This window comes from Aethalodelphis obliquidens, unplaced genomic scaffold (genome assembly GCF_003676395.1).
Source record: "Aethalodelphis obliquidens isolate GAN/ISIS:26980383/991018 unplaced genomic scaffold, ASM367639v1 scaffold14, whole genome shotgun sequence".
Taxonomy (NCBI): domain Eukaryota; kingdom Metazoa; phylum Chordata; class Mammalia; order Artiodactyla; family Delphinidae; genus Aethalodelphis; species Aethalodelphis obliquidens.
The window spans coordinates 2,983,914-3,001,208 of NW_020837958.1; the positions used below are offsets into that span (position 1 = coordinate 2,983,914).

General features: G+C 54.4%; 1 protein-coding gene across 4 annotated transcripts; it reads left to right on the top strand.

Annotated features, from left to right (window-relative positions):
* Positions 1 to 8,586: 8,586 nt before the first annotated feature.
* PACSIN3 (protein kinase C and casein kinase substrate in neurons 3) lies at positions 8,587 to 16,769 on the top strand. 4 transcript variants are annotated; one of them, XM_027114804.1, is made up of 11 exons: positions 8,938 to 9,046; positions 11,992 to 12,064; positions 12,313 to 12,402; positions 12,560 to 12,716; positions 13,472 to 13,707; positions 13,822 to 13,977; positions 14,557 to 14,732; positions 14,873 to 14,993; positions 15,167 to 15,303; positions 15,720 to 15,841; positions 16,238 to 16,769. In XM_027114804.1, the coding sequence occupies exons 3-11, from the start codon at positions 12,349 to 12,351 to the stop codon at positions 16,351 to 16,353; spliced, it is 1,275 nt and encodes a 424-aa protein (XP_026970605.1). In that variant the 5' UTR covers positions 8,938 to 9,046; positions 11,992 to 12,064; positions 12,313 to 12,348; the 3' UTR covers positions 16,354 to 16,769. The 4 variants fall into 4 exon arrangements, with proteins under 4 accessions (XP_026970607.1, XP_026970606.1, XP_026970605.1 ...); XM_027114806.1 differs by lacking the exons at positions 8,938 to 9,046; positions 11,992 to 12,064 and adding an exon at positions 8,587 to 8,605; XM_027114805.1 differs by lacking the exon at positions 11,992 to 12,064 and having other exon boundaries at positions 8,916 to 9,046.
* Positions 16,770 to 17,295: the final 526 nt, after the last annotated feature.

Below are 17,295 nucleotides of genomic sequence, written 5' to 3' on the forward strand. Positions count from 1 at the left end.
AGTTGTTATATAATCTCCCGGCAGCATGTTATTTACTGATAAGGTTTGATAAAGGTGGTGAAGAAGCTGTTCTCAAGAGTTCTCACCAGTCGCTAAGCCATCATGGAAAGAGTGGGGACCAGAGAATCAGAAACCAGGGGTTTGAGTTCTGCCAATGCCTTCTCCTCACTCTTTTCATGCCAAAGGTCTCGAGGACTGCAAAAATCCCAAGTGGCAGAAATAAAAATGATTCTCTCTGTGGTACAGCCGAGCCAGTTCTCTGCGAGCAGATGAGTCACAGGCTGGTGGGACCGGGAGAACTACATTTACATCACTTTACATTCTGCTCTTCCCACTCGCCTCTCCACTGCCCTGCTTTGGCTCCTGTCCGTAGGAGCCAATGTCCTGTTATTAGGTCATTGTAACTTCAGCAGCATGTGACAAGAAGCTCGCCCAAGGAACCTCAGCTAACATTCTCCTTGTGGAGGAAGGTGGTGAGCTGCCCAGGTAGCTGTGGTTCTTACAGGTGAAACCAATAGCCTCGGGAAGAGGGTGTTTCTAGGTACAGATTCACACACAATCTCCCCAACACTCCACACTCTGATTGGGCATCATTGCTGGCACATTTACTGTAATTCCCTTCTGTGCTCAAATATCCCGTGTCTAAAGGCCCCAGAATCTGAGCATTTTGTCATAATTACAGGCAGTCTGGAAGAGCAAGCCACATTTGTGTTGGCAGCATTTAGGCTGCTGATCCATTCCACAAAGAGGCACATTTGTGAAATCGGATGAAGGAAGCCTGAAAGGCAGCCTGTTTTTTAAGCTCAAGAAGCATTTTACTAGATTTCCAAGGCTAGCAGCTCTGGCCTCCTCTAGCCTCTTGTGGTGGGTTGAATGATGGCCCCTGAAAAGATATATCCATATCCTAATCTCCAGAACCTGTGAATGATACCTTATTTAGAAAAACAGTCTTTGCAGATGTAGTTAAGGATTTCAAAATAAGGAGATCATCTTGGATTATCCAATTAGACTGTAAATCCGGTGGCAAGTGTCCTTAGAAGAGTGAGGCAGAGGGAGATAAGACACAGAGACAGACACACAGAGGAGATGATGTGAAGAAAGAAGCAGAGACTGGAGTAATATGGCTATCAACCAAGGGATGCCAAAGAAGCTACCAGATTGCCAGCAGCCAACAGCAGCCAGCAGAAGGGCAAGGTAAGATTCTCCCCCAGAGCCTGGGGAGGGAGTGTGGCCCTACCAACACTCTGGTTTTGGACCTTTGACCTCCAGAACCGTAAGAGAAGAAATTTCTGCTGTTTTAAGTCACCAGTTTGTTCTATTTGTTATGGCAGCTCTAGGATGCTAATATACTCAGTATCTGCCATGGATGGTCAGTATCAGCAAGAAGGAAAAATCGCTGGCGAGCCCTCACATTCCCACTTCCTAGCTGTGTCCTAAAGCAGATCTGCACCTCTCTAAGTCTCTTTCCTCGTTTGTAAACTGGGAAGAATAAGTCCAACTGGACAGGATTGTTACGAGGCTGAGGTGACCAAGTGCTGAGCAGTATACCTGCGATTCCACAGATACTCCACAAACTTCCCCCCGACCCCCTTTGTCCAGCCTCACCTCAGGCACAGAGCTCCCATTCTGAAGTTGAGCTGCACAGTTTCTATACCTTCTCCCAGGTCTCGGGCTCATCAGTGAGATTCAGGATAGTGCCTGGCCCTGCCTTTTTGACACATTCTCAGATCAACATCTCAAACCTAAACTGTCCAAAGTGAAGTCTGTGGGCTTCCCTGGTGGTCCAGTGGTTAGGACTCTGTCCTTTCACTGCTGAGGGCCCAGGTTCAATCCCTGGTTGGGGAACTAAGATCCCACAAGCCCTGTGGTACGGCCAAAAAAAAAAAAAAAAAAAAAAAGACAAAGTGAAGTCTGATCCTCCCCTCTTCTCCTGCCTCTTTACCATTTTCCCCATCCCAGTAAATGACCTGTCTATGTAGATACTCAAGCTGAAAACCAGGGAGTCATTTTTACTTTGTTTTAATCTATTTTTATTTTCCAACTTCTCATTTTGAAATAGTTTCAGACTTACAAAGAGTTGCAAAAACGTTACAAAGAACTTTTGTTTTAATGTTTATTTATTTATTTTGGCTGCACCGGGTCTTAGTGGCGGCACGCAGGATCTTTAGTTGCAATATGTGGACTTCTTAGCTGTAGCATGCATGCAGGATCTAGTTCCCCGACAAGGGACTGAACCCCGAGCCCCCTGCATTGGGAGCGCAGAGTCTTACCCACTGGACCACCAGGGAAGTCCAAACAAAGAATTTAAATATACTCTCCCCTAATTCCCCAAATGTTATATCATACAGAACCACAATACAATGATCAAGGTGAGGAAATGAACAGGAACGACACTATTACCTAATCAACAAACTTTATTCAAATTTTGTCAAGTGCCCCACTAATGTCCTACTCTGAGTCCTCCAAACTCATGGGAGGGAGTCTTTTTTTAAATATTTATTTTATTTATCTATTTATTTATTTAGGCTGTACCAGGTCTTAGTGGTGGCACACGGGATCTTTGTCACGGCATGCAGGATCTTTAGTTGAGGCATGCGGGATCTTTTAGTTGTGGCATGCAGGATTCTTAGTTGTGGCATGCATGTGGGATCTAGTTCCCCGACCAGGGATTGAACCCCGGCCTCCGGCATTGGGAGCCTGGAGTCTTATCCACTGGACAACCAGGGAAGTCCCTGGAGGGTGTGATTTTGAAATGTCTCTCCCCCCTACCATGCACACTTAAGCAAATTGTACCGATTCTCTCCCCCGGATACTTCAGGCCACGCACTGAGCACCTCCACGGCTACCACCTAGAACAGTTCCCTATCATCTTGCACCTGATGACTACAGCAATCTCCTAATTGGTCTTCTTCAAATCCAGGAGCCGGCATAGTTTTTGTGTACAGGGCTTGATAGTAGATATTTTAGGCTTTGCAGGCATGCAATCACCATTGCAACTACTCAGCTCTGCCACTGCAGTGCCAAAGCAGCCATAGACAATTTGTAAGCAAGTGAGCGTGGCTGTGTGCCAATAAAACTTTATTGAAAATTTTAATTTCAATAAATAATTGAAATTATTGACACTGAAATATGAATTCCTTAAAACCTTCACATAACACATAGAGTATTCTTCTTCTTTTGATTCTTTTTAACCATTTAATGATATAAAAACCATTCTTAGGGCTTCCCTGGTGGCACAGTGGTTAAGAATCCACCTGCCAATGCAGGGGACACGGGTTTGAGCACTGTTCTGGGAAGATTCCACATGTCGTGGAGCAACTAAGCCCGTGTGCCACAACTGCTGAGCCTGCGAACCACAACTAATGAAGCCCGCACATCTAGATCCCATGCTCCACAGCAAGAGAAGTCACAGCAATGAGAAGCCCGTGCACTGCAACAAAGAGTAACCCACGCTCGCTGCAACTAGAGAAAGCCCGTGTGCCGCAACTAGAGAAAGCCCGCACGCAGCAAAGAAGACCCAATGTGGCCAAAAATAAATAAAGTAAAAAAAAAAAAAAAGGATGACTTGTATCCTTCTTTAAAAAAAAATAAATAAATAAAAACCATTCTTAGCTTGTGGGCCATCCAGGCTACAGTTTGCTGATCCCCTGCTCTAATCCATTCCTCACACAACATCCAGAAAGACATTCAGATCGCTCTTCTGCTTAAATTCTGCACTCAGAATAAAACAAAGCCTGCAGTGTCTGGGTGCTGCCTGCCCCTCTTTACCTCACCCTGGCCCTCTCACCCTCTCACTCACCATGCCCTACCCACTCTACCCTTCTTTCCCAGGTCAAGTTCCCATTTCAGAGACTTTGCACACATCAGTCCTTCTGCCTGGAATCCTGTTTTCTAGGTTCCCTCTTTACTTAGCTAACTTCCATTTGTCTTTTGGGCCCTTATGGGGTAGAGAAGCTTAAACTTCCTGAGAGACATCTTCTCTGACCCTCTGCCAATTGAAATTATTTTCCCCTTGTTATTATTCTCTCATAGCACTTTTTTTTATTGCACTTTAAAACACATATCACAATTTGTAATTATGTACTCAGGCCTTTGACTTTAATAGGAAACCCCACGGAGTCAGGGACCATGTCTGCTTTGTTTGCACTGGACCAAGCGCCCAGCATTGTGTCTTGCATAGTAGGTGTTCCCTGAAAGTCAGCTAAATTAATGGATCCCCCACTAGAACTCCTCTTTCACCAAAAAGGAGGTCCCCAGTGGACTTCGGGGAAGGGCCCCAATGAACTAGGGCAGGCCTGCTGAGCAGAACCCTTGCCTGTGGAGCTGAAACATGGACTGTGCAACTGTACCTTCCAAAGAATCTGCCCGGGGCAAATTCCTGACCTTGGAGAAACTTCCTCTACGGTCCCTGCTCTGAAACCTGCTACACATTTCCACTCTAATGCCATCCGTCTGCTGTTCTTCCTGTGTTCCAACCCAGAGACAGCCTCCCCCATTAAGGTTAACCCTTCTCAATAACTCGGACAAGTTTTTCCACCTGGGGTTGCCTGAGATCTGAAAAATATAGCTGTTGAATCAGAGTACTTTACTCAGCTGCCCATCTGGAATGCTGGGGCAATGTCCAGAGGCCACAGAGACAAACAGCAGCCTTCGGAGGAGATAAACCTTGCCTGCAGCCCTCTGCCTGCTCTAATCTACACTCTGAAGGGCTGCCAGAGTTATCTTTTAAAAGGATAAATCTGATCTAGTCACTTCCATTCATACTCCTCACTGTCTATAGGATAAAACCCAAACTCCTTAGCCCATCTTGCAAATCACCGTTCAATCCCAACCCATCTTTCCAGCCACATCTTCCATCTGCCTCTACCCCATCCTGAACTCAATGTTCTAGATATTCTAGCCGGGAACTGTCCAATACAGTTGCCACTGGCCACACGTAGCGAATACATTTTTAATTAATTAAAATTAAATTAAATTTAAAATTCAGGAACTTCCCTGGTGGTCCAGTGGGTAAAACTCCATGCTCTCAATGCAGGGGGCCCAGGTTCGATCCCTGATCGGGGAACTAGATCCCCCATGCATACTGCAGCTAAGAGTCCGCGTGCCACAACTAAGAAGTCCGCATGCTACAACTAAAGATCTTGTATGCCGCAATGAAGTTTCCACGTGTCGCAAGTAAGACCCGGTGTAGCCCAAATTAATTAATTAATTAAATTAAAATAAATTAATAAAATTCAGTTCCTCTATCACACTAGCCACATTTCAAGTGCTCAATAACCACACGTGGCTAGTGACTACCATATTGGATAGCACAGCTATTTTCCATTAATGCAGAAAATTCTATTTGGACAGCACCGTTTCAGACAATAAGACCCATCACCATCTCCTAAAACAAAACTCTTTATCTTAATGATATATTTTACACATAAGTACATTCTCATTGTTAATTTTCAAACATTACAAAACTCTCCCTCACCAATTCTTTCTAGACAGAATCATCAAAATCAGTTTGGTGTATAGTCTCTGAATATTTTGAGTGTTCTGCTTTTTCTTCAACAGTGTCTTGGAGGTTTTCATATAAGAGCACATCTCTACCTCCCCTGTGCTTTAGTTATTGCAGAGTAATCCAAGAGCATGAATGGACTTTAGGTTATTCAACCATTGCCGCCTTTTTTTTTTTTTTTTTTGCGGTACGCGGGCCTCTCACTGTTGTGGCCTCTCCCGTTGCAGAGCACAGGCTCCGGACGCGCAGGCTCAGTGGCCATGGCTCACGGGCCTAGCCGCTCCGCGGCATGTGGGATCTTCCCGGACCGGGGCATGAACCCGTGTCCCCTGTATCGGCAGGCGGACTCTCAACCACTGCGCCACCAGGGAAGCCCCATTGCCTTCTTTTTTTAAAAAAATTATTTTTTTTATTTATTTACTTTTGGCTGTGTTGGGTCTTTGTTGTTTCACGCGGGCTTTCTCTAGTTGCCGCAAGCGGGGGCTACTCTTCGTTGGGGTGCGCGGGCTTCTCATTGCAGTGGCTTCTCTTGCTGTGGAGCACGGGCTCTAGGTGCACAGGCTTCAGTAGCTGTGGCCCGCGGGCTCTAGAGTGCAGGCTCAGTAGTTGTGGCGCACGGGCTTAAGTTGCTCCGAGGCATGTGGGATCTTCCTGGACCAGGGATTGAACCTGTGTCCCCTGCACTGGCAGGCGGATTCTTAACCACTGTGCTACCCAGGAAGTCCCTCAACCATTGCCCTCTTGATGGACATTTGTTTCCAGTTTTTCCCTATTGCAAACAATACTATATGCAAACATCCTTGTATCCTTTTCTGGACTTGTACATGTTTGTCTACAGTAGATACCGAAAAGTGGAATTGCTGGGTCACCAGGTCATATGCTAACACCTCTGGGGCTTGGCACACCCAGGTGCTCCCGCCTAGAATGCCTCTCCACATGACTAACTCCTGCTTATCAAAACCAGTCAAGTGTCATCACCTGGTGAGAAGTGGTCTCTTCTGCTTCTGTTTTCCCATAGTACTTCCTGTCCATATCGTATCATTGTCATACCCTTAGGACTCAGCCTTATTTATCTTTGTATTCAACATCCAGCATAGGGCTTAGCATAAAGCAAAAATTTAAATGTTTTCTTAACTGGATGAATGAATGAATAAATAAACACATGAAGGTACAGTGGTTAGGACATTCCAGAAACTCAAGGTGAGTGAGTCTGTGAATGTTGTGAACTTGGGCTTTGGACCAACCTGCCACCTGGTGCCCCGGGCCAAGCTACCTCTGGGTTTCTGTCTATCCAGCCCTCTGACCTTGCGCATCTCATCTTGAACTCTGTTCAAGTTAGGTACCTCACTGATGGAGCCGTGTGAGTGTGTAGGGGCTCTGGCCGCAGCACAGAAATCTGAGCACTGGGGCAGCACTAGGATGGGGTTGGCTTTCCAAGGTCAGCTCTGTCTCCTTTCACCCTTGAAACAGCTCAGTATGCTCAGGTTTTGTTGTTGGTTTTTTTTCTCTCCCTACAGTACCTTAGGGGCAATTAAGATCAGCGGCAACATTTGTGCTCTCTGCCTCCAGATTTGAATCCAAGGGAAGCCAGATGTTTTCCACTCCGCATTCCCTTCTCCTTGTGGTCTGATGAATAGCCCTGGTTTTTTTTTGTCTCTCTGTGGCCTGGCTTCCCTAGATCCCAAAGCCTGGCTTGCAGTCTTTATTTTTAATAGGGTTTTAATAGGTGGCTCCTGTAATTAATTTCATTCTTGTGTTTTCACACTTTCTCTCCAGGTGCCTAAAGCCCCCAGGCACTTGGTGGGATGTTAACTGATTTTGAATAATACAAAACAGTATGGCTGTCATTAGATATTACCTCAGCTCCTCTCATTTGCAGTCGTTTTATAATCATTAATTGCCTGGGGCACATGCCCGTTTGGGAGGTCAGCCCAGTCACCTGTCATGTTTCATAGAGGTAGAAACAAAGAGATGCAGAAAAGCGACTTGTCCAAGCCCCAACAGAGAGTGGGTGTTGAAACTTGTTTCAGAAGCTGCACCCTGAAAGCGCCAAGTCAAGGATCCACTACTCAGGTACGATTGGCCAAACACGGCTTGTCTCGGGTGCCCCATAGGCGGTTTCACCCTCCCACAAGGACTGCGGAGCGAGTCAGCCCTCAGCGGCTAAAATTACCACCTGAAATTACCCGCCATTCTCTTCAGGGCCCCTTTCCATTTTACGAGCGGATTTATCTGCACAAAGAACGCGTCCGTGATTCCTCCCGGATTTAGAAACTACATAGTTTTGCTATTTTTAAAGCCGCCGTTTACAAATCCATACACACGTACTCACACTCCTCGGGGAGTGGGGGTGGGACGGGCTTGCGGGGAGTGAGGACGAAGAGTACGTGCTGGAAAGAGAACAGCGTGGCTCTTGGCTTCCCAGAGAGCCGCGCGGTCCCCTGGGGGCGCACTCCTCGGAGCGCGCGGCGGGGTTCGCAACCGCCAGCCATGTGCGCGGTCTAGACCCTCTGAGTGCCCCCGGCGTCGGACCAAGCACACCTGCGCTCCCTCCCTCCTGCCAGGCCGCCTGGTCACTGGGCCCAGGAGGGAGAGGGAGGGGCGGGGAGACCGAGCAGGTGGCGATTAGGTCAGCCTCAGAACATTCTTGGACCGCTCCAGCAGTGGATATAAATAACCGATGGACAGGCTCCGAAAAATCCCGGGGTGGGGGGCAAGGGGGTGAGGAAGAGGGATTTATTAAGGGGCGGGGGAGTGGCATCGTGGCGATCTGCAAAGATCTACTAACAAAGGGGGTGGAGGGGCGAAGGGATTTAAGAATGAATCGTGGTACAAAATCTGGGAATAAGAACACGGAGGGGGAGGAGCTCGTGCCGTTCTGCCCCACCTCCACAACTTGTCTGCCCAGTCCTCAGAATGGGCCCTCGGATTGGCAAGGAGGGCTGTGCAAAGAAAGGGCACGCCTTTGGAGTCCCGACCCTGCCCGACTACAGATCTTGTGCAAGCTACTAAAGGTCACTGAGCCTCAGTTTTTTCATCTATACGATGGGAGTCCTAATGCTTACAAGGAGATGATTGTGAGCCTCGTGGGAGTTAAGAAAGGTGTGCTCAGCAAAAAGAGTAAGGCAGGGTAGCCCCCAGACCTCCCTCCGAAGGGAGCCAGTGCAGGCCCGATCCCTTCGCATTTCCACCGCTCTCCCAGGCTCTGCGGAGGCCGGGGAGGGGCAAAGCCGAAATCTGACTCCCTATAGCCGCGCGGCGCCACCCTGGGGAGTCGGCCCTGGCGCTTCTCAGGCGGGAGCCGAGACCCCACGGCCCGCGCCCCGGGAAGCGCCGGTCGCTGCTATGCCGGCAGCCCCTGCCCCGGCCGCTGGCCGGTGGGGTTGCGGCCGCAGCAGCGAGGAGAGGGCGGGGCCGGGGGCTGGGCTTCCCGGGGGAGGGCCCGGCGCGCACCGGGAGGCGGCGGCCCCGGCCCGGGAGCGGCAGGACTTGGGCCGGAGCGTGGCCGGACCCCCACCCGCCGAGGCGCCCAGGGAGGACGCGGTGAGTGCTGCCCGGGCGGGGCGGGGAGGCGGCGGCGGGAGCCGCGGCTCGAGCACGCCCTCTCCTCCTCCGGCTCCTGAAGTTTGCAATGGCAGTGACTCCCTCCCCGAGCCCCCGGCCACCGCGCTCTGCGGGAGGACAGCAAGAGCTGCCGCCGAGCCGAAGGGGTCTATTATCTGCGGCGCCGCGCACCCGGCGGGGACCTGCCGGGGAGAGGGAGACGTCGGGGCTGGCGGGCCACACCATCTCCTGGGGCCCCTAAAAGGCCCCAATCCGCCCTGGGACCTCAGTAGGGGTCTTACTCCCCAGGACCCCTCGCCCTTAGCAAAGAGCCCCAGTTCCTGGGGCCGCAGCCCCGGGCAACCATCTGCAGTTCGAGGCGGCGCCGGCCAAGGCAGGGTGCGCCCCCTCCCCTCAGCGATGACCGGCTGGCCCCACCCCCGCCGAGACCAATTTCAACAAGTTTGCCCAAGAAGTCCTAGCTAGAGTCTGCATGGCTAGGCCTGGCCCGGCCGCTCCGCGTGGGCTCCATGGGCTCCGGGTCGTGCAGCGCCGGGCCCGCAAGAGGGCCAGGTCGAAGGGAGCCGTCCTTAAGGGTTGAGGTTAGAGACGGCAGCCCCTGGCCTCCGAGGTCTGGTGTGAGCGCTCCGGCTTTGGAGCGCGTCATCAGGGAGCAGGCACCTCAGGCGGCAGGTCGGGTTTCCAAAAGCGCCCCTTTGTTATGCCCCTCCCTGGCCCTGCCTCCTCTTCTTTCCCCGCGCTACCCCCTCCCCCAGGCTCCCGGGCCTCTCTGGCTGCTGGTTCCAGTCGCTCTTGCCTAAGTACCCCTCTCTGGACCAGTCGACCGGCCCCTTCTGTGCCTTCAAATCCTCGGGCTGCGGGCGGATCGTGAGGGGCGGCTGGGAGACGAGGTCCTGAGGCCAAGCCCGTGCCTCAGGACAGAGGATGGGCAGGGCAGGGCAGCAGTGCTCCCTCCCAGGGGCATGCCCCCGGCTTCTGGAAAGGGTGGGGGCTGGTCTGGTTGGGGGTACATACCAGCCTTAGGTAAGGGAGTGGGTTCTTCCCTGAACTCCAAGACTCCCTACCTTGGCTTAGCAAGCTGTGAGGAGACCCTGCCAAGCCCCAGAGGACTTGTCCCAGCCCAGTAGGTGCTGGCTCCATGGGCTGGGAAGGTTCATTATCTGCTTTCTGAGCACTTGCTGGTGGTGGAGCGTGTTCTGGGGACCAATCTGGGTCTCTGCTGGGGTCAGGAGGCACAGGGTGCTGGCCCTTCTCCGCAGGGGCCAAGGCACAAGGCCCACCCCTGCTGCTAGGTCCCGTGGGGCAGTGGGGCCTGGCTGTGCCTGGGGCTTGGGCTTGTGTTTGCTCTGGGAGGCTGAAGGGAGCAGTGCCAGCCCTGCACACACAGCTTGCTCTGTTCTGGGGCCAGAGAGAGGGAACGGGTGGGGGGCAGCTCTCCCGGGAGCCAGGAGCACAGAGGCTGGAGCAGGCAGGGGGCCCAGGCCCCTGGATGCCTGACTGGGACAGCTCTGAGGCCCTGGGATTTACAGCTGCAGCTGGGTTTCTCTCCATCTGGTTGGCAAGTCCTTTCTGGGTAAGTGGGACAGACTCAAGAGGAAGCAAGGGGAAGTGCTGAGGACCCTGGTGGGGCCAGCTGCTCTGCTCCTCTCCTGCTCTGGGCCCAGGCACCTCCACTGTAGGCCTGAGCTCTCCCTCCTGTTAGCTGAGTGGTGGAAGCCCACTCAGGCCATGCTTTCTCAAAGCTGCTATAGCCAGTGGGTTTCCTGGTCTTCAGGTGGATGTCATTTGTTTTCTCATTCAGCTACTAACTAACTCCAGTGCCTGCAGAAACACAAACTGGACCCTCAGGAAGTCTCTGCCAGTGACTGGGGACAGATCCTGTCCTGTAGTCACAACCCAATGGGATATAGACAGGTGGGAGATGGGGATGGAGGAATGGGCGGGGGGCTGGAGAAGGTGCCTCACTCTTGAGTTTTGAAGGATGGGGAGAGATTTACCAGTTTGGGGAGTACTGTGATAGAGCCCTGCTTTGGGAGCAACAAGCACACTGTCCTCCTGGGTCTGGTGGTGTCCCTTGGGCTTGCTCAGAGGAGGAAGTGATTTCCTTCTAGGGGCTTGAATTGATGCTGGGGACAGCTGAGACCCTGCCCAGAGACAGGAGGGGAGTGGCCGCATGTCACTGTGTCCTCTAGCCCCTGGGGGTGGTGGCTCTGGGGTTGGAATCTGCCTTGTCCTCCTCCGCAGTTCTGGAGCACACTGTCATAACTGGCTGATCACCTGTCTGACACCCCGTGCTGCCCCATACTCTGGGCTTTCTGAGGGTGGGGCTGAGTTACTCATTATCCACGGAGCCCTTTGGGACCTCATAGTGGATGCTGTGGAGCGGGATGTGTGTCCCTCGTGACTGTCGGGCCCCTCACGTTTCTTGTTCATTGCCTGGTTTGAGTCTTGTACCGGCCCTGGCACGGAAGCAGACCAGGAGGTGGAATTTCCATCTTAGGAGGGAGCTGAAGCCCCTTAGGAGAGGACAGTCTAATGCACTTGTTCGAGCTTCATGGCCAAGATAAGACTCAGGCCTCTTGGTTCCCAGTCTGCTCTTCCCAGCACGGGGAGCTACTGCAGTGTGGCTGGGCACCCTCTGACCTGGCCTGGTCTGGTAAAGGGTCGCCTTGTTCAAGGAGAGGCCACAGAGCCCTGGCTTGGGCAGGCGTCCTCTTGTCTCATCTGCGGTTGGGGCAGTGAGAGGCTCTCTGCCCACTACCCACCCCCGCCGGCCATGTAATCCCCAGCTGGACCATGTGACCCGACTGGCATTCTCCTGGTTGGAATCTGGCGCTTCTGACAGCAGTTGCTATATTGGGGGAGCTGGGCACCGCCCTGGACACTGTCAGCTCCACCCTCACCCCCTGCTTTGCTCTTGTTAGCTCCAAGGCAGAATCACAGTGGCAGCTTTGAGAGTTGGACACCCAGGTCCCTGAAGTGAGCTCTAGGCCCCAGGTACATGGAGTGAGGTGGTGGCGAGGGCAAACCAGGGCGAGAGGAGGACCTTTGAAACTACCATCTTTGCCCCCACCCTGGGCCCCCCTGAGGACTTCCAGACCCCTGCCTGCTAAGTCCTGGCTCTTAACAGTTCCTTGAGTAGTGGGGACGGCAGTGGGGGGCAAAAGCCAGGGATAGGAGAGGGTCTTTTCCTATCCCCAAAAGTGTGCGTCTGGCTTCCCTGCTTACCCCTCTGCCCTCTACAGCTCTAATCCGCCACCATTCCGTGCTGCGGGGACACCATGGCTCCAGAGGAAGATGCTGGAGGGGAGGCCCTAGAGGGCAGTTTCTGGGAGGTGAGCAGCTAGCTGGGTCCCAGGTTTGGGGGTGGCACGGAAATGCTCACCCCTCTCTGGGCCCAGTCATCTGTCCAAGGGAGGAGCCTAGCTGTCAGCCCCGGCCCCTGCCGGGGGCTTCTCCCTGGTGACACTATCCTTCTCGTATCCTCCCCAGGCTGGCAACTACAGGCGGACGGTGCAGCGGGTGGAGGATGGGCATCGGCTGTGTGGGGACCTGGTCAGCTGCTTCCAGGAGCGCGCCCGCATTGAGAAGGCCTATGCCCAGCAGCTGGCCGAATGGGCCCGCAAGTGGAGGGGCTCCGTGGAGAAGGGTGAGCCTGTGCTCGGGCCTACTGGGAGAAGAGGGCTGCCGCAGGTGGGGTGACCAGGCAAGGCAGCTTCTTTTTGCACCTCTCGTGGAAAAGTTCGAGGCTTCCACGTCTGCCTTCCCTTTAAAGCAAGACGATCCTCCCGGTTATTCTTATAGCTGTGCTGTTAGAGTTCCCAAAGTACTGTCATGAGTCATTTTGATATTTCTAACAACCCTATAATGGAGATGGTCTTCTTCTACCCATTTTCCAGAGGAGAATGTGGCAGTTCAGAGAGGCTAAGTGACTTGCCTGAAGTCACACAGCTAAGAAGAACTAAAGCTTGAGCTCAGGCCTTCTGACTCAGGAGCTTGAGATCTTTCCATCCAAACAAGCTGCCTTCCTTGGGAACGGACACTAGTTCTTCCTTCTGAGGCAATAGAATATAGTGGATTATACCACAGTCCTGGGTTTGAATTTCAGCTCCAATTGTAGCTATAATGCTTTGGGCAATTACTTTCACTTCTCTGGGCTGCCTTTTTGCTGGTTCCATGTTGTTTGTGACACTGTCTTCACAATGGTGGATGAGACAAGGATCCAGTGAGATCTCGTATGTCCAGGTACAGATTAGGTATTCAGTAAGCAGCAGCTGACATTATTTGTTGTTATCTTTGCATTTCTGCTCCACGTCTGGCACCCAGAGCAGCACCCGACGAGAGGGGGTGGGCTCATTGCAAGTGGCATCCCCGGCCCAGCCCAAGCCCCTTCCCTCCCTGCAGGCCCTCAGTATGGCACGCTGGAGAAGGCCTGGCATGCCTTCTTCACTGCGGCCGAGCGGCTAAGCGCCCTGCACCTGGAGGTGCGGGAGAAGCTGCAGGGCCAGGACAGCGAGCGGGTGCGCGCCTGGCAGCGGGGGGCCTTCCACCGGCCTGTGCTGGGCGGCTTCCGCGAGAGCCGGGCTGCCGAGGACGGCTTCCGCAAGGCCCAGAAGCCCTGGCTAAAGAGGCTGAAGGAGGTGAGCCTGGGCGGGATGGGCAGCAGAGGCACACGCCTTCCTGGGTCAGCCTGGGGCTAGAGGGGGCCAAAGCATGGCATGCAGGGTCCAAAGTGGTCCCTGTGTGTGTGCCAGGTCGAGGCTTCCAAGAAGAGCTACCATGCGGCCCGGAAGGAGGAGAAGACAGCCCAGACTCGGGAGAGCCACGCGAAAGCGGACAGCGCTGTCTCCCAGGAGCAGCTGCGGAAGCTGCAGGAGCGGGTGGAACGCTGCTCCAAGGAGTCCGAGAAGGTACCGGCTGAGGGACTGGGCTGGCCCAGGTCAGGGCTTCCTGAGTGCCTTTTCCAGTCCCCAGCAGTTGTATTGCTCTCATCCTCACCTGCCACCTTCTCTCCAGATTATCAGTTAAGGGAGGAACCTGAGAAAGATGATGCTTTACTCAGGAGAGAAATGGTGTGGTTTCGGGCACTGGGATAATCTTCGCAGTTGCGGAGAACTTCCCAGCTCCTTTCCTTTCACAGTGTCCCACCTGGGACAAGTTCTCACGTTGTCTACCCTGCCAGAGCGCCCTTCCTCCAGCTCTGCACATCGAGCTCCTCCCTGTCCTCTGAGGTGCTGCTCAGTTTCCACCTCCTCCGGGAAGCCTTTTCTGATTTCTCCCACTGCTCCCCATAGGTTGACCTCATCTCACTCTCCACCAGACTCTTAAAGCTGCTGTGCCTGAATGCCACCTCCCTTGTTAGGCTCCTGGGGTTCCTCAAGGGCAGGAGCCAGGTTTTGGGACCCTGGTGCCTAGCCCACAGGAGGTGCTCAGTAAATACTAGCAATACAAGGTCTTGTCCTCACCAGACCCCCTCCTCTCCCACCCAGATGAAAACCCAGTACGAGCAGACACTGGCGGAGCTGCATCGTTACACCCCACGCTACATGGAGGACATGGAGCAGGCCTTCGAGACCTGCCAGGCTGCCGAGCGCCAGCGGCTTCTCTTCTTCAAGGATATGCTGCTCACCTTACACCAGCACCTCGACCTCTCCAGCAGCGAGAGGTATGGCCTGCCGGGTGGGCATGGAGATCTGGGTGATGCTGGGTCTCCTCCATCTCCCCTGGGCTCTGGCTGGGCTGAATGAGATTGGGGTGCGCAGAGGCCCAGGGCTTCCCAGCCTGAGGGTTGTGCCTGGGGCACAGGTTCCACGAACTCCACCGAGACCTGCATCAGGGCATCGAGGCAGCCAGCGACAGGGAGGATCTGCGGTGGTGGCGCAGCACCCACGGGCCGGGCATGGCCATGAACTGGCCCCAGTTTGAGGTACGTGTTCCAGGCAGGCTGGGGCTGGGAGGTGGGGTGGGCTCCCACTGGGCTCAGCCTGGACCTCAGGAGGGAGGCTGGGGCTTGGGACGAAGGAGGTCAAGGTGGTCTGGGTGGTCCTGGCGGCCACCAGAGCCTGCAGCCCCGCCTGACCCTGAACACTGCCCCCACAGGAGTGGTCCTGGGACACACAGAGGACAATCAGCCGGAAGGAGAAGGGTGGCCGGAGCCCTGACGAGGTTACTCTGACCAGCATCGTACCCACAAGAGATGGTGCTGCATCCCCACCCCAGTGCCTGGGGTCCCCAGGGTGAGAGCCAGGATTCGGGCTGTGGGAAGGAAGCAGCTCTGCCCCCTGCTCTGCCCTCCTTCCTCTGTCTCTTCCGTTCATTCCCGTCACACCTGAAGTGGGTTGAAAATCGGTGCCAGGTACCTTAGGGGTTGTAATGCTTATGAGTTGTAATGATGCCAGTTTTTATGGTGGTTTAGATTTGCCAGGCGTTTCCCACATTCCCTCTCATCTACTGCTCATGTCAGCTCTGTGTGGCAGAAGTGTGCCTGAGCTTGCAGGCATTCATGGCAGAGGTCAGGCTAGAATCTTGCAGCTTTTCCCCACCTGCCTCTCCCTGGGTTCCTCCAGGAGGTGAGCCCTTGGCCCTGAGTCCTAGGCTCTCTCGCTCATGTTCCTTGTGCCCTGAGACTGCCCCTTTGTCCTTCCCTCTCTAGCGGCGGGCAGGATGAGGAGTGGTCAGATGAGGAGAACCCCCGGAAGGTTGCTACTGGGGTCCGGGTGCGGGCACTCTATGACTACGCGGGCCAGGAAGCTGATGAGCTGAGCTTCCGAGCAGGTACCCTGGAACTCCTTTCTTGATCCCTTCCAGACTTCAGCCCCTCCACCCCTTTTCCCTGCCCCTTTACTAGCCTGAGCAGGATTGTGGAAAAGGGAAGCCAGACATCCACTTATCAAGGGCCAGTTCTCTGACTCTTAAGGCTGCTCTGGGTCCAGCCCCCAGGAGTCAGAGTGTCCGCTTGGAGTCCTCATTTGCCTCTCAAAGTCATCAGCTGCGGCCTGACTGCTGCATTCAGGGTTGGGGGTGGAGTGGCTGACTTTGACCTCCCTCTGCCTGAGCCAGGTCTCTTCTAGCTGGGCTCTCCGACTACCCCCTCCCCCTCAGTCCTTGACCCAATTGCAGGAATGGGGCTGGGCCAGGACAATTGCCAGTGACCAATCCCCCTTCTTGCAGGGGAGGAGCTGCTGAAGATGAGCGAGGAGGATGAGCAGGGCTGGTGTCAGGGCCAGCTGCAGAGTGGCAGGATTGGCCTGTACCCGGCCAACTATGTGGAGTGTGTGGGGGCCTGACCTGCCCTGGCAGCCCTTCTGCAACGTTTCTCCACCCTGGGTCAGAGCCCAGCTTGTCTGGACAGCGGGACCTGAGGGCCTTGAACCATCCTGCCCCTGCTGCCCCTCTGTCCCTTGAGGAGGGAGGAAGTCCTGGGACCCAGGGAACGGGAGGGGCCTGTGTCTAAGAAGGGACTGGTAGGGAATGGCCAACTGAGTCTAGGCTGAGGGGAAGATGGGGAGGTCAGGAGGTGACAGAAGGGCCCAGGGGTGCCTGGGCCTCCCCAAGAGTCCTCCAGTCTCCCCAGGAGCTGTGGATGCAGTTCCTGATCTCTGTGTTTTGGGGTTCCTGGGGTTGGCCTGGGGTGAGTGTAGTTCTGGGCTAGCAGCAGTCTTTTGTGGCTTGTTCTAGTGTGTATTAAACTTGGAAGAAAAAATAAAACAGGCTTGTATGCATCTTTTTCGCTATTCCACCCTTGCCAGGCTGCCGAGGGCATCTGGAGAGAGGCACTGAGGAGGTCGTGGGCCTGGAGTATATTGGGGGGGCGGGGGTTGGGCGAAGGTCTGCCAGCCTGGTACCTGTTCTGGGCCTTTGGGACCCTAACCTGGGGTGGAAGGGACTCGAGATCAGAGTTGGTGTGAGCCATCCAGGCTTGGTGGAGGCTGGGTGCTGAGTTCTGAGCCAGGCGGGAGCCCAGCCAGTTTATCTTCCCGTCCAGGCCGGCGGGACTACGACTGCTTGGTAGGACTGTTAATCATTACTCACCGGTCGGCAACTGGCCTGAGCTAAGGCCGGGTGCCGGGCCTCGCAGTCCACGCTTCTGTGAGGTGGCTCCACCTTCTGGGGGTGGCGGGGCTTGCGGGCGGCTCTGCGGCGAGGTTTGGGCCTGTGGGCCGGCCGTCGCCCCGCCCCGGCTGCGGATTGGCCCCGGCGCGGCGCGGCGCGGCGCGGCGTGGATTCGG